At 37.4% G+C, this 13,367-nt stretch overlaps 1 protein-coding gene across 1 annotated transcript; it reads right to left on the minus strand.

Annotated features, from left to right (window-relative positions):
• Nucleotides 1-206: 206 nt before the first annotated feature.
• PRL (prolactin) lies at nt 207-4,973 on the minus strand. The gene is made up of 4 exons (XM_009915603.2): nt 4,800-4,973; nt 4,280-4,387; nt 2,627-2,806; nt 207-666 (listed from the first exon to the last, which is right to left on the minus strand). The coding sequence occupies exons 1-4, from the start codon at nt 4,947-4,949 to the stop codon at nt 475-477; spliced, it is 630 nt and encodes a 209-aa protein (XP_009913905.1). The 5' UTR covers nt 4,950-4,973; the 3' UTR covers nt 207-474.
• Nucleotides 4,974-13,367: the final 8,394 nt, after the last annotated feature.

The following is a 13,367-nucleotide window of genomic DNA, read 5'->3' on the forward strand; positions in this document are numbered from 1 at the left end:
CCTTCCCCCCCCCCGCCTCCCCACCCCGCCCCTTTTTTTGGAGGGGCGTTAAAGAGTAATGGAAGTAAGATATCCTGTCATCAGTAACTGGAGACTGAGGTTCAAAAAGAGATACTACTGCTAATAGCATACCAGCTATTTTTCATTCACTGATACCACTCAGTGTTATGCGCTATTTGATTTAATAATATTTTTATTTGTATCTGCATGATCTGGTTATCACTGAAATGCTACTAGATGAGGAGATTAGACAGAAAAGTGTATTATTGTCATACAAGTAATTTATAACATTTTAAAACACCAAGATAAATGGTGCTAATAGTTGCAGCCAGAATTCACACAAACATGCCTGAAAGTTACTGATGATCCTGATACTGTACAGTGTGACTTTTCATAATGCTTTCAATGAGAAGTGGCAAAGCAACAAGAACACCATGATGAATGATTTCAGTAACTGATTAGGCCCACGAGTACTTAACAATTGCTATCGTGGATTAGGCGGCATTTCAGAAGCTTGAGATAGTTGTCAATTTTGTGGGAATCTCGGCGGAGGCAATGCAGCAGGTTGTAAAAGGCAAAGAGTCTGGAGTCCTCGTCAGCGAGTTGCAGGGATGGAAGGCCTTCCCACTGAGAGTAAACTTCATTTCCGATCTCACCAGAATGAACCTAAAGATACAAAATGATACTGTAGTAAATGATAGTGAATCTGACTGGATGTAGAACAGAGTATTTAAAATACTGGCCTTGAGGAATGCTGGTTGCTCGTGTATGGCTTGTAAAGTGTTTCCTGTTATGGTTCCCACTATTTTGTATAATGTTCTATATCTTCATGCAGATTTTGAATGGATTTGTCAGATTTTTCAGTTTATTATTTCCCTAAAATATGTAAGAAGTTTAACTGTATCAGTAGTGTTTTAAGAGAACTGGTGTGTTAACCAATGTCCAGTGGAATCTGACTTTGCAGAGAAATCAAACCTTCCTTCATGCATGGACTCATCAGTGACATCTCTTTTTGGTTCCCTCCACCTTGAAATCTTTGTTAGCACTTGTTCCTAGAACTTCTTTGTGTGTATCTCGACCTTTGTCTCTGCCCATCTCTTAGGTGATGTCTCTGATACAGGCAACTTCAAGACCATGTTACCAGACAAATCTCTCAACAGTATATCTTCAGATGTATTGTACCTCAGATTCCATATAAAAAAAAAAAAAAAAAAAAAAATGCTGAGTGATAGAGTGACCTCTAATGTTAGAAAGCTACACGTAGGAACTCAGGTAGTGAGTTGGTGTCTGAGGTGAAGATTGGTTTAGGTCTCCTTGTTTGAAAGAGGCAATCATTAATTTTCTTATATCACAGAAATCTACCTCTCATAGCTGGAAGTCTGTGCCTATTGGTGCTTGTGCATCTTCCTTATTTCCCACCATTTGTACTTTGTAAAAGCACATAGGAGAGTATCTGTGGAGCCTCTATCACTCAGTTTAAGTAACAGGCAAAAAAAAGATAGACCTACTATCACTCAAAAACGTCATTTGACTCTAAGGAATTTGTCAGTCTTGTCTTCAACCTCCTTCTGTAAATAATGTGAATGAGAAGGTGGAGACAGGGTAACTGTAGCAGCACCTGACTTCTACTGTTATCTTGGATTCTTGCCTGCACCCCTTTTTACATGTGGATATGGGATAGAGATGTATTTGATTACACCAATAAATGCATTTGTGGCCTGGGTGGGCTAAGGTTTCTGAGTAAAGAGACACCTAACTGAAAGAAAGACCATGAGTGACCCCATGGAAGATGGTAGATACAATGATGGCGGCACTCTTAATGCTGTTCAACTGTTCAGAGCCTAAGAAAAAGCCAGTAAAATCAGAACCTCTTTTTAACGTCAAGCTCACTGACAGAATGATATATTCACGGACTAACAGAGGCCCCTTTAAAAATAAACAAGCTAGAGCTGATTTTATTCAGGAAAGCTTTCAATCAATTACTGATAAAAAGAGGTATTCGAGTATGGGTTTTGTCAGACAACAGCCTTGTTGTCTAACCTTACAAGTGTGGGGGGAACCAAGTCAGAGCCAGAGTTCAGAGGAACCAGTATGGTGTGAAAAGAGAAATGAAAGATACCATGATTACTTTGCTGTATGCCACGTCTTTGCAATAGCCCAGACTTCCAGAGCAGTTTTGAACACAGTATCTGTTTCTGAAAACTATACACAATACCTGTATGTATACAGATGTGTATAAACATGCTAAAACATACTTACAAATATGTGCATGGGAAAAAACACAGATGCATCCTTAAAAAATCAGGATTGCAAATTCAGAATACCCAAAGATAGAATGACAGTTACCAGTCCTGATGATTACACCTTCCCTCGAAGCAGGACTGGGAGTAGGCTGGATTATGCTATGCTAGTCATATCACATTGTCTTTAGAAATTGCAAGATAGCAGAAGAAAAGAAAGCTGAAAGAAGAAAACTGAAAAGTTCTCAGTTTCAGCTATTTTGGCTCCCATTTCTCCTTCACATCTACCGTTTCCTTTCCTATTCCAGGTAGGGAGGGCCTGTCACTGTATGCGTCTTCCTTACAGCAACAGGCTGGAAGGATGTTAAGGACCTAATACTACTTACCCGCCCAACTATTTTCTCCATTCCTTCTAGAAGCCGCTTGTTTTGTTCTTCAATCTCTACAGCCTTCCAGAGGATGGTGTCTGGAGCTTCTTTGATTCTTTGTACTTCAGAGGCCAGATGGATGAGGGGATCATTCCAGGAGCGCAGCACTGCCAGTATTAAATTCAGTAGGTCTTCATGCTGCTCACCCACATTAAGAAAAGGCAGTTAAAATAGGAAGGCTAAATGCTGGCAGCATTAGGAGGCCTTTAGAGCAATATCCTCAGACATAGTGATTTGGGAACTTACTCCAGGACCTACCACTGAATGTGCCCTATAGCCCTGTCTTAGATACCTCTGTGCAATTGCATTTCTGAAGTTTGTCATTGTTGTCATCATGTTTTACAATATTAGCACAAGCAGTTACAGTATTGTAATGGAAAATATCATTAAACCTTCTCCACATTAAAAACTAGCAAGCATAACTGTGTTTCATCTCTGTGAAAAAACCAGAACTCCTTATCTGATTTTTTGATTAACATTTTAAAATCCAATGTGTGGTGTTTTGTTTTTTTTAAGTTTAGTATTGAATGGAAGGTGCACATTATGGTAAACCACTAAATAGCTTTTATTGCCTCTGCGTAACTCATCTGTTCTCCCCTTTGAACAATGGTTCTTCCAGCAACAGCTCTCTGGTTTTAAAAATTGTCCTTTCTTGTGGGCAATAAAAATTCATAAAGTTTATGGTTATGGTAGTATTCAACCATTTCTTCTTTGCTAGGTGCACTGGATCTGAACACAACCAGACTTGTTATGTACCCAGGGCTGTGAACTCTATTGCTCCCAATAGAGGTTCTGAATGACATACCGAGAAGATGGAGATAGTGGGATTGCAAGGATATCAACACCATGAAACTGATAAAGATTTCTCCCTGGCAACCCACCGTTCATACACCTGTGCTTATTTTTTTCTCCAGAGTATTTTCAAATTGTATCTGTGAGCATAGGCTGAACAAGACTGTCTTCATCTTCCCTTAAGTTTATAATTATTAAATTGACGTATGTAGCATGTTTCTCTTTACAAGTATTTTGCAGTATTTTGCACTAGAGTCTTTGTATTTGGATGGTGATGTGACCACTTTTGCCTACTGGTAACAGCAAGAATATTCAGCATTTGTTTAGTAATGTCAGTGTTTTCAGGTACTGGAAAACTATTTACCTCTGCTGACATATGGTATTGACTATATAGCCAATGTATTTTTATGTTTGTTAGTCTAATAATTGTCTATAAGGTGTTTTAAGATAATGTTCAAAGGCTGTAGTATTCTCGGTGCTGTACAAGCATGGTTACTGGCATTGCTCCATGAGGTTATATTGCAATTGGAAATAAGATGAATTGGAAATAAGCAATGACTGAATGTAACATACAGGAAAAGGAAGGGAAGATGAAAGCTTCTGGTACTTAGATATTCTGTGTAGTCTGTAACTTAGTATCAGCAAACGTAAAATCAACTTTTCTTGGCTTTTTGGTGCTTTCCTCTTCCTGGATTTTTAATTCCGATGGAGCTGATTTCCCTCTCTCTCTGCCTGCTGCCTCTCTATTCCTTAATGCTCCCTCTTCCCTCCCTCCCCCTGCTCTATCTCACACTGAATGACATTAGAAATGGGACTTACATGAATCTGCTGAGCTTGCTCCTTATCTTCAGGAGTGGTTAAGGAGGAAGTGTGGCAGCCATTAACAGCTTTTGGAATAAAACCCCGGCCCTGAGCATAGCGTTCATCCTGCAGATCATCAAGGACAGGCATTATTGAAATGAGTAAGTGAAGACGAGCTTCAATTCAAATACTGTATTAACTAATTGTTGTTCCATTGCTTTTATCACTGCTTTTATGCTGTAAAGGTCTAAAGTTTCTAGTGAGTCTTTAGAGTGAAACTGGCACCCAGCAAGCACTAACTTGTTCCACAGATAAAGAATGATGGGAAAATGATTTCTTTTAATAGAAGCATTGGGGATCTTAGCAATGGTCAGCACTATACACAGATTGGGTCACCATTGGGACTGTCACTGTCCGCGCAGCAGTCATTTTTGCTTACTTATAGAAGGACTTCATATGTTAACATATGTTTGTGCTTAAAAAGTATTAAATTGCATTTTTATATTTTCTCGCTCTCAGCAAAAGGCAGGGTACTTACAAATTCATTGAATATTTCTGAAGAGAGGAAGTGGATGTAGTGTGAAAGTTTAACTGCTCGGTCAAAAAGTTCCCCAAGGGAAACTTGGCAATTGACAGATCCATTGGGGCAGATTGGCAAGGAGGTCACTCCTTCCTTTGTCAGGAGCATGTTGGACACCAGAAGGACCACCAGCAACAAACCTGTTCAGGTTTAAAAAAAAAAGCAAAATGGAATCACCTGGACTTGTCTGTGCATTTAGAAGTAGCTGTCAGAGCCAGCTGCTGGACGATTTTGACTGTGCTGTCACATGGCTCGGAGTATCCCCTGTACTGGCTGCTGAAAATCAATGGAGGAGGGAAGCACTGTAATTCTGTTATCCTTGCTCCCCTCCGCCATCCTGACAGTATAGCAGAGCTTGCTACAGAGTTTGAGGAGACAAGGTAACCTGTGCTGCAGTGTACACTGTATTCTGAAGTCTCTTACTTTATTGCCTGACTTTATTACATAGTGATAAATGGACGAAAAAAATCGAACTTCTTCACAGTGCAAATATAGATACATAATTATATTTGCACAGATATATAAGTTTAGAAAATAGATTGGTCTTTTATTTTTTTTCTTTTTCTTTCTCCTCCTCCTCCCAGAGGTCCTTTTCTTCTTTGCAAACATTTGGAGTTTAAATTAATTTTGTGGGAGAGTAGTTAGGTCACTCTCTTAAGGTTTTGATTGTCCTGGGAGTTCCTTCAGAAGATTTCCAGCAGCTGTGCTGCTTTGCTGTTTAGAGTTTAACCCTAAACTGCCTACTGCTAAGAAATCAGAGAGAACTTTTGTCTTTTCTCCTGAGTTTCTGAAACTGATATAGAAGACTTCTCATTATCTAAACCACAAACCCTCATCTGTTTAAAACTTTTAATATTAACTTAAGAGAGTCAAGTTTTCTATTCAGCGAAATGAACAAGAATATGCACAGAAAAACAATAGAAAAAATTAAATGCAAATATTTGGTAAATGAACGTACTTATTCAAAGAACACTGTTCTGTGCTCTGAGAGTTTTAGTTCTAGAAATTGGCCTGCTACCTGTATTGGTTCACTAGACTTATTTTAAATGCTAAATTAAAGTGTACCCCATAAATCAGCAGAGCTGTCCCTAATGTTATCATGTGATAAGTTTCTTTCTAGCTCTAAATTCAAGAAAAGTGCATTTATACAATAGTGAAGTAAGTCTTCTTCCTCCCCCATGAACACAGTACGTGCCCCATGCTGTGGTTAGGAAAGTGCTCTGGGGAATAATTCCATGAATAAGAAAACCTGAGACTTGTTGGCTTGGAAAGTTGAAGATACTTATGAAAACACTTCAAAATTACTACATCACTTCTAGACTTGTGGATAATGACTTTTAGTCATTGCCTTCTGAGTGGTGTAGTAAAGCAGTCTGGATCCAGTGGTTCATGTACAGGTGTCACATCCCTCCAGCCAATTTTCTGTGACACTGCCCAATGCAAAGGTCGTGTTAGGAGACAAAAGACTGAATAAAAAAGGGATCAAGCTGCCTTCTGATTTCAAGCTTTGGACACTAAACATTTGAGGTGGAGGCAGGTTCCACCATTATTGGAAGACCAGGTGGCTGGAAGACCTCTGTTTCTAGAGCTGTTACATTTCAGTTACTTCCTAATTCAATCTACATTTAAAGAAATATAAAAGTTATCAGCACGTGAATGGCAAAAGTCTTACCTTTCAGTGAAGCCCCCTTCTTGCTTATGGTAGGCATCCTGTATGATGGCTTGCCCTACCAGAAAGAAGTCTGAATACTTGCTCGTATTCTCTCCACATGCCACCTTTATATACACCATCCAGGGTCCATTTTGCATACATTCAGCAGGTCATGGAGTTTACCTCGATAATTACAAACATCAAATCGCCTTTCTTCCACATTCATATTCAGTATTTTTTGGTATTTTATTTTTAACTGTGAGAGGGAATTTCATTAACAAGTTCAGCTGTGGGATCCTAAGTATGGTTGGATGAAGAGAGTACCAAAATTTTGCCCTGAATGAGGTGCGAATGCCATTGATCCTAGAAAGCTCCAGTTGTCATTTCTGAGACAGGTATTCTCAGTGCTTCTAGCCTGCTGTTCCCACTCCCCACAACTGTCTTCTCATCCTTCCTTGTTTCTTCAGCCATCCAAGCTTGCTTATGTTAAAATTCTGGCTATTTGTGGCAGGCAAACAGTATTTTCTGATGTTCACAGTGACAGAAACACCATAAATTGTCCGGAGAAAGGGAAGGGAAGCTTCTGGAAAGACAGGTTGCTATCTGTAAATTTATAGATATGACAAAAGATAATACACAACACAAACCATGATATAACTGATCCTCAGTCTGAAACATGTTTAGAGAAATAGGGGCAGTTCTTATATTAAAAAAATAATAATTTGCAACAATCAAAGAGGAAGAGGTTGTATGTTTACTATTTAATCACAAATGTTTCATGAATAAGTCAACATTATTTAAAAAAAACCCCACCCCTCTACAAACCCATGAGATTGTTTTCTATACTTGAAAACTCTCTGCGTAAAAGATGGGCATTTCCACCATATTCAAAATATATGCTGTCGTAATCAGTGGGATTTGTTTCCAGATCTGATGCGTCTAGGGTAATATACAAACTAGCCTCAGCAGGTTGGCCCTGTTTTCTTGTTGTGTGAGGCTCATCTGTCTGAATACGTTAGCAAATGTGTAATCTCTCATCTGTTTCTCAGGTCCATTTACCCATGAAGACTTTCCAAATTAGATGATTATAATGAATAAGGCATACAGTGTTAATGAATTTTCTTGCCTTTAGACAACTTGTTCCGTACTTGTGGAACACGTATGTATGTCACCCTGAATCCTTCATTATTTCATAATTATGGACATGATTCTTGAAGCAATGATAAACAAGGGAGAGAAGGGTAGAGCGTTTAGGGGGTAAACCATGGAAAGGCATCCCTTGGGAAGCAGTAAAAGGAGATGCTTCAGCAATAAACCAGAACCGGTAGCAAGTGGTCTACATCTGCTAAGTTCTAGGACGGTTGCTAGAACAGTTTGTTCTGCTTAGAGGCTGGATCTTTGGAAATTGAGGCCCTGCTGAGTAAATGAAGCAGGTGTTGCCTGCAGCAGGGAAAAGTGGCAATCCGATGAAGGCAGTAAAATAAAAATAGGCCCACAGCCAAAACTCCAGAATGGATGGTAGAAAGATAGCTGTCTTCTAAACCACAGGCACAGAGCTTATGATCTTGATTTAATTCAGCTTTATTTGAAAATCTTCCCCAATAAAATTACAGGTGAGCTTGAAAGATCCTGGTATCTCATATTAGAAGAGCCCTGTGAACAAAAGGAGTGAACACTTCTTAACCCACCATTTGCTCTTTCATTTACTAGTCTGCTTTTCTTGGCATTTTGAGGGGTTGGTAGTGATGTCAAAATAAGGCACATGGTTAATTAATATTAGGGACTAGATTACAAAGGAAGATACTCACAAAGGCAGCAGGTAAACTCCTTAGGCTGCCTTTACCATTACTGGAGAGGGAAGATCCTCTCAGGCCTGACAGCATCAGCTAAAGTCAGGATCCTCATATGACTTACCTTCAAGAAGAGTCTGTCTCTTGCTTTGTAAGGGTAGACAAGTACCTTAAACATTGATCATAGGATAGAGTGGTTTATTTGAAACCATTTCATGATGTTTTAATTAAAGCATTCTACCACAAAAATAATATACTTTGCTTTTCTCTTGCACCTGTCATCCTGAAATCCTCAAATATTTTACAAACATGAATGGATTAAAATTTTCACCAATTAAGAATCATAGGCAGAAGGAGAGAAGAAACTCTCTGTAAAGTAAATAAATATAAAGGTAAAGTTCTTTTTTCAAATGTGAGAACTGATGTAGAGTTTAAGATGTTTATTTGTGGCTGCACAGGAAGTCTTTGGAAAAAAAACCCCAAATTCCTGATTCCCAGACCTGCACTTTAAGTGAACCATCATTTCTTACTAGTACCAAAAAGAAAACAAAGGTGAGAGAAGAGAAAGAAAAGGAAAAGTTGCAATAACCAGAAATAAATAGGTATAAATATTAATTTCTTTTATAACTTAGGAATTGGGTTCTATTTAAAGTTGAAAAAAACTTGAAAGTAGCTGAAAATGGTCCCCTTTGCCTTTTGAAAGTGGCCTGGGTTTATATCCTCCAAAGAAGTAATATGGAACTCGGCATCCCATCTTCTCTGACTGTTCCCAGTAAAGGAGACTGATCCTAGCCCCTAATACCCTCCTAATTCTGACAGTAGCTCAGGACAGCACTGTAAATAGCTGGGGAGTCATGAGTACTGAAAGCACAGCTGTGATTAGCAGTATGTTTCCACCCCCCTTTGTCTTTCGCTTTTGCCTTAGGAATTTAATTGAATTAACTTTTTTTTTTTTTTAATTATCACATTCCTTTTATCTTCAAGGGCTTTTCTGGAAGTAAAATTAGTAGGTTGTTACTACCCACTGTAAACAATATGCCAAAAGAAGGGCTTGCTATATGCAGACTTTATTATATAGCTGTTAGCTCATTACTTGTGCTTCATAGGCATTACATGTGGCGTATCAATATTACAGATAACAGCATTTAGTGCTCATTTCTCAATAATCTTATCTTTCCCCCTCATATCAGGTTGCAGACCATGAGTTAGACTGTCACATTTTGATTAAGAGCTATTGATCAGTACTGGAAGATCGAACATTCCTATTCCATTTTATTTTATATAAAGTTTTTGAGATATGCAAAGTGTTGTGTCTGATTGATAGCTACCACAGAGGAATGAAAAATCTTTTTCTAATAGAATAGTTCTTTGCAGAATACTTATTTTAAGTAGGTGAATCAAAGACTAGGTAATATCACTTGATTTTGTCTTTTACTTACCTGGAAGTATCTGTATTTAATAACAGAATGCTAGTTAATGCAGAAGTTTGAAACGCCAAGTTTTTGGCTGTGTTTTTAAAAGATAATCCCCAAGTTATGTATGCAAATGATTGAGGATGCAAAACTGAATGTGCAGAAGAATATTCCTATATGTGATCTGATTGTCTGACTCTTCCAATGCATGATGAAACAAAAGGTTTTGTGTTCCTGTTTTGCATATGTCAGTTGGAACCTAATACTGAAACTATACTTGCTCTTGTCTTCCTTTTATAGAATAGTTTACAAAGTTATCCAGTCAACTTCATTTAATGGTTGGCTTTGGAAAGATATAAAACTATTTAATCTGGATCAAAAACAAATCCTCAGACCACTTCAATTTTTCAAACATATGGAAAATAAATTTTGAGGAGGAATAAAAACGAATATTTTTTGAATCTAAATAGTTTCAAATGACAAATATTTTGTCTTTTCCAATTACTCCCTATAATCTCCATAAAACTTTTATGCAAAAGTCAAATGAGTTTCTAGGATTCTTTCCATCTTCATATAGGAGAATTTAAAAAGCATTCTCTCCAAATGTTTGTCTCAGCAAAAACAGCAAAATGGGGACTGAGTACTTTCTTAGTGTGATCTCTGCATGAAGGCTGGTAAAAAATAGATAAGAACATAAGGGAAAATGATTCCATATGGAGAAAAAAAAAGTGGAAATCTTTGGGAGATTTTCAGTTTACTTTTAATTTAAGTTTAAGTACCAGTCTGGTTTCATACAATTTCAGAAGTAGACATAAAAATAAAGTGGCAGAACTTGTTTCAAAAATAATTTATCAGCATTGCCACTGTGATGACATACGTGCAAGTGCACCATGAAATATTAAGTGTGAATCCCAAGTAGAATTCCAGCTAACGACAGCAAAAAGACCAGGGGTATTTGCACAGAACAGAGAAAAATCTAGCTAGTATGTATTGGTCCTGATACTTGAAGTTGTTTGAAGCCTGTGGCTCCGTGTTCGCTAATGCTGTATCTGTGTATTATCAAATAACCTAGCAGTATAAATTTGATCTGGATCACACATAACCGCATTATAGCAATTCAGCTGAATTATCGAGAGACCAAGTTATGGTACTTATCCTGGCTTGATAATTGATACCAGATTTATCTGCCTGGTGGAGGTTGGATGGTAATGATCTGACATCTGCTAGGACAAAGATATCCTGCAAAACTTTTTGTATAAATGTGAAGTGGCAGAGTAAGCCTGTGCTGGTTCAGCATTTCATGTCATGTGGCTGCAATATTATTTATCCTATACCTTAAATCCAATCTTCCTTTTTCAGAGCTTGAAAACTACTGCTTTTAAAAGTAAAGACAACTAAGGAGAATCTCCACCCTCCAAAAAATCTTTAGAATAGATTCCTGGGAGCATTGCTGTAGAGTTGAGGATTTGAGCAGTTGTGACAGCTTCTTCTGTCTATCTAGTTTGAGTCTTACTCTACTTCTGGGATGGTGGAATTACATACTGGGCCATAGTTGGCCTGATTTCCAAAGCTGTAAGTTACAGTCCAGTCCAAATGGAGAAGTATTACAAGCATGTAAGTATTTGCACACTTTGACCTATAAGATACAATTACTGCTATAAAAATATCACTGAAATCCTCTGTTTTAGCTACAGGAAAAAGTATGCTTGATTCTGAGGCATATTGAACATCATAACTCCAAAGACTGAAGAACTAGTGATTTAAACAATCTGTATGGTTTTTGCTTATTTTTCTCATACATTTGCTTTTATCTCTGATTTATTTCCCTTGACCATGTTCTGCTACAATCGGTAAGTTATTCTCCATAAAATCCTGATTTCAGCTGATCATTCTTCAGGATAAAGTAGAATGAGTTTCAAGAATTTGCTTAGGGTAGGCATGCCACAGTGGAACTTACTAGTGGTCTGGGTAATTATTGGTATTGGTTTAAGTGTTATATTTGTGTAACACACTTATTAATAAAAGGTAGTAAACAGTAAAATTGCCATCAGAAGGCTGCAATTTTCCTGCTAACAAGTGGGGAATAGGAGAAATAGGAACCTGGTTTAAATATTTGCATATTTTTAATTCTATGGATAAATGCATCACTGGAAAAACATTTTCCTCAAGTGCTTTGTGGAACTAGAATCTGTAAAAGTAAGAGAATTTTTTTAATTCTTTTTTAAAATTACAAATACACTGAAAAGAGCAGAGAAGTGTGCACAGAGAGTTTGAGCACATTTCAATAGCTAGGTATCTCCAAGGCTTGTGGTAAATATGCTTCTGTTTTAGCATGCAGTGTTTGATTTTACTAATGGATGGTATCCCGAAATGGCAAATGGACATTCTGTCCAGTGCTTTGGAAAATGGACATCTTCCTGAAGATGCATTTTTCCTCCTTATGAGAGATACTTTTTGGTCAGGTAATTTCTGATATGTACATAAGGATTGAATGGAGAGGAAAAGGTGAGTAGAAAATCTTTTTTGGGGTGTGGTATTAGCTGAAAGCCAAATAGCAGGCAGAGATCAGTGCTGACATTCTTGTTTCTGTGGAAGGATCTGACTTTGAGTTGTGCACTTATCAGAGGGAGGAATGAATACTGCTGCTCAAAATTGTCCATTTCATAATGGGATAGAAGTGATACTGAAACAATGTGACCTTTACTTGTCTTTAAGGAAGCATTCAATGTCAGAGGCTTCTCTTTCTTACTGGTTCCAAAATCTAACACATTTTCTTCTCTTTGTTTGTTTGTTACTGTCTCTAAACCAAATACATAAATAAAAATAAATATTTAAAAATACTGAAGAGATGAGGTGTATGTGTATTGGGCATCTCCTGACCCATGGGAAACTTGGAACCTCAAATCTTGTTTAGTGTCTTCATTAGAACTATTTTGTCCAATCTACTACATTTTGTAGATATTTTAATTAAGCTTGTCACATTTATTGAATCCAGGCTAGAAATTAACATTGACATAGATTCTTGGAAAACTTGTGAAATTGCTTTAGTAAAATGCATTCACCTCCTTCCTAAAGCTAAAATATTTTCTTTGGGGAAAAAATGTGAAAGGAGTTACTCTGTGACTATACATTCTGTGCTATTAAAAAGAAATGTATGTTACAAGGTGAAAAATGCATACAGATATATACAACAGGCACTGCCCATGGTATGTTCTGTGCAGAGGTTGTAAGCTATCCTCAGGGTTTCTGGTAAGATTCTCTTGTACCTTAAATGCTTACAAATGATAGCTATATTAGACATCCAGTAACTTAAGCAAAGAAGAAATAAATGATTGTTAATAAAAATTAAAACAGCTGAGAGTTTGAAGTAAACTTTATTAAACAGAAATAGAAAAAGCTATAGTCAAGAAAACTTTTCAGTAGCAAACATTGCTAACCACTCCTTGAAAGGTCAAATACATTAAATTGCACACCTGCACAACATTTGTATGTTTAAAAATTCATTAAAAAAAAAATATTGAAGGTGCATTTCTGTTCAATCTCTTCTGTAATGAATATATTTGCATGTAATCACAGCTTTTCTCCTTTAGAGCTTTCTTACTCATTTCCTAAGTCCTCAATCTGTAACCCAACCTTGTGGGATTTACAAAGCTGAGGCCAAAGTCATCATGGA

This window comes from Haliaeetus albicilla, chromosome 21 (genome assembly GCF_947461875.1).
Source record: "Haliaeetus albicilla chromosome 21, bHalAlb1.1, whole genome shotgun sequence".
In the NCBI taxonomy this organism is placed as follows: Eukaryota; Metazoa; Chordata; class Aves; order Accipitriformes; family Accipitridae; genus Haliaeetus; species Haliaeetus albicilla.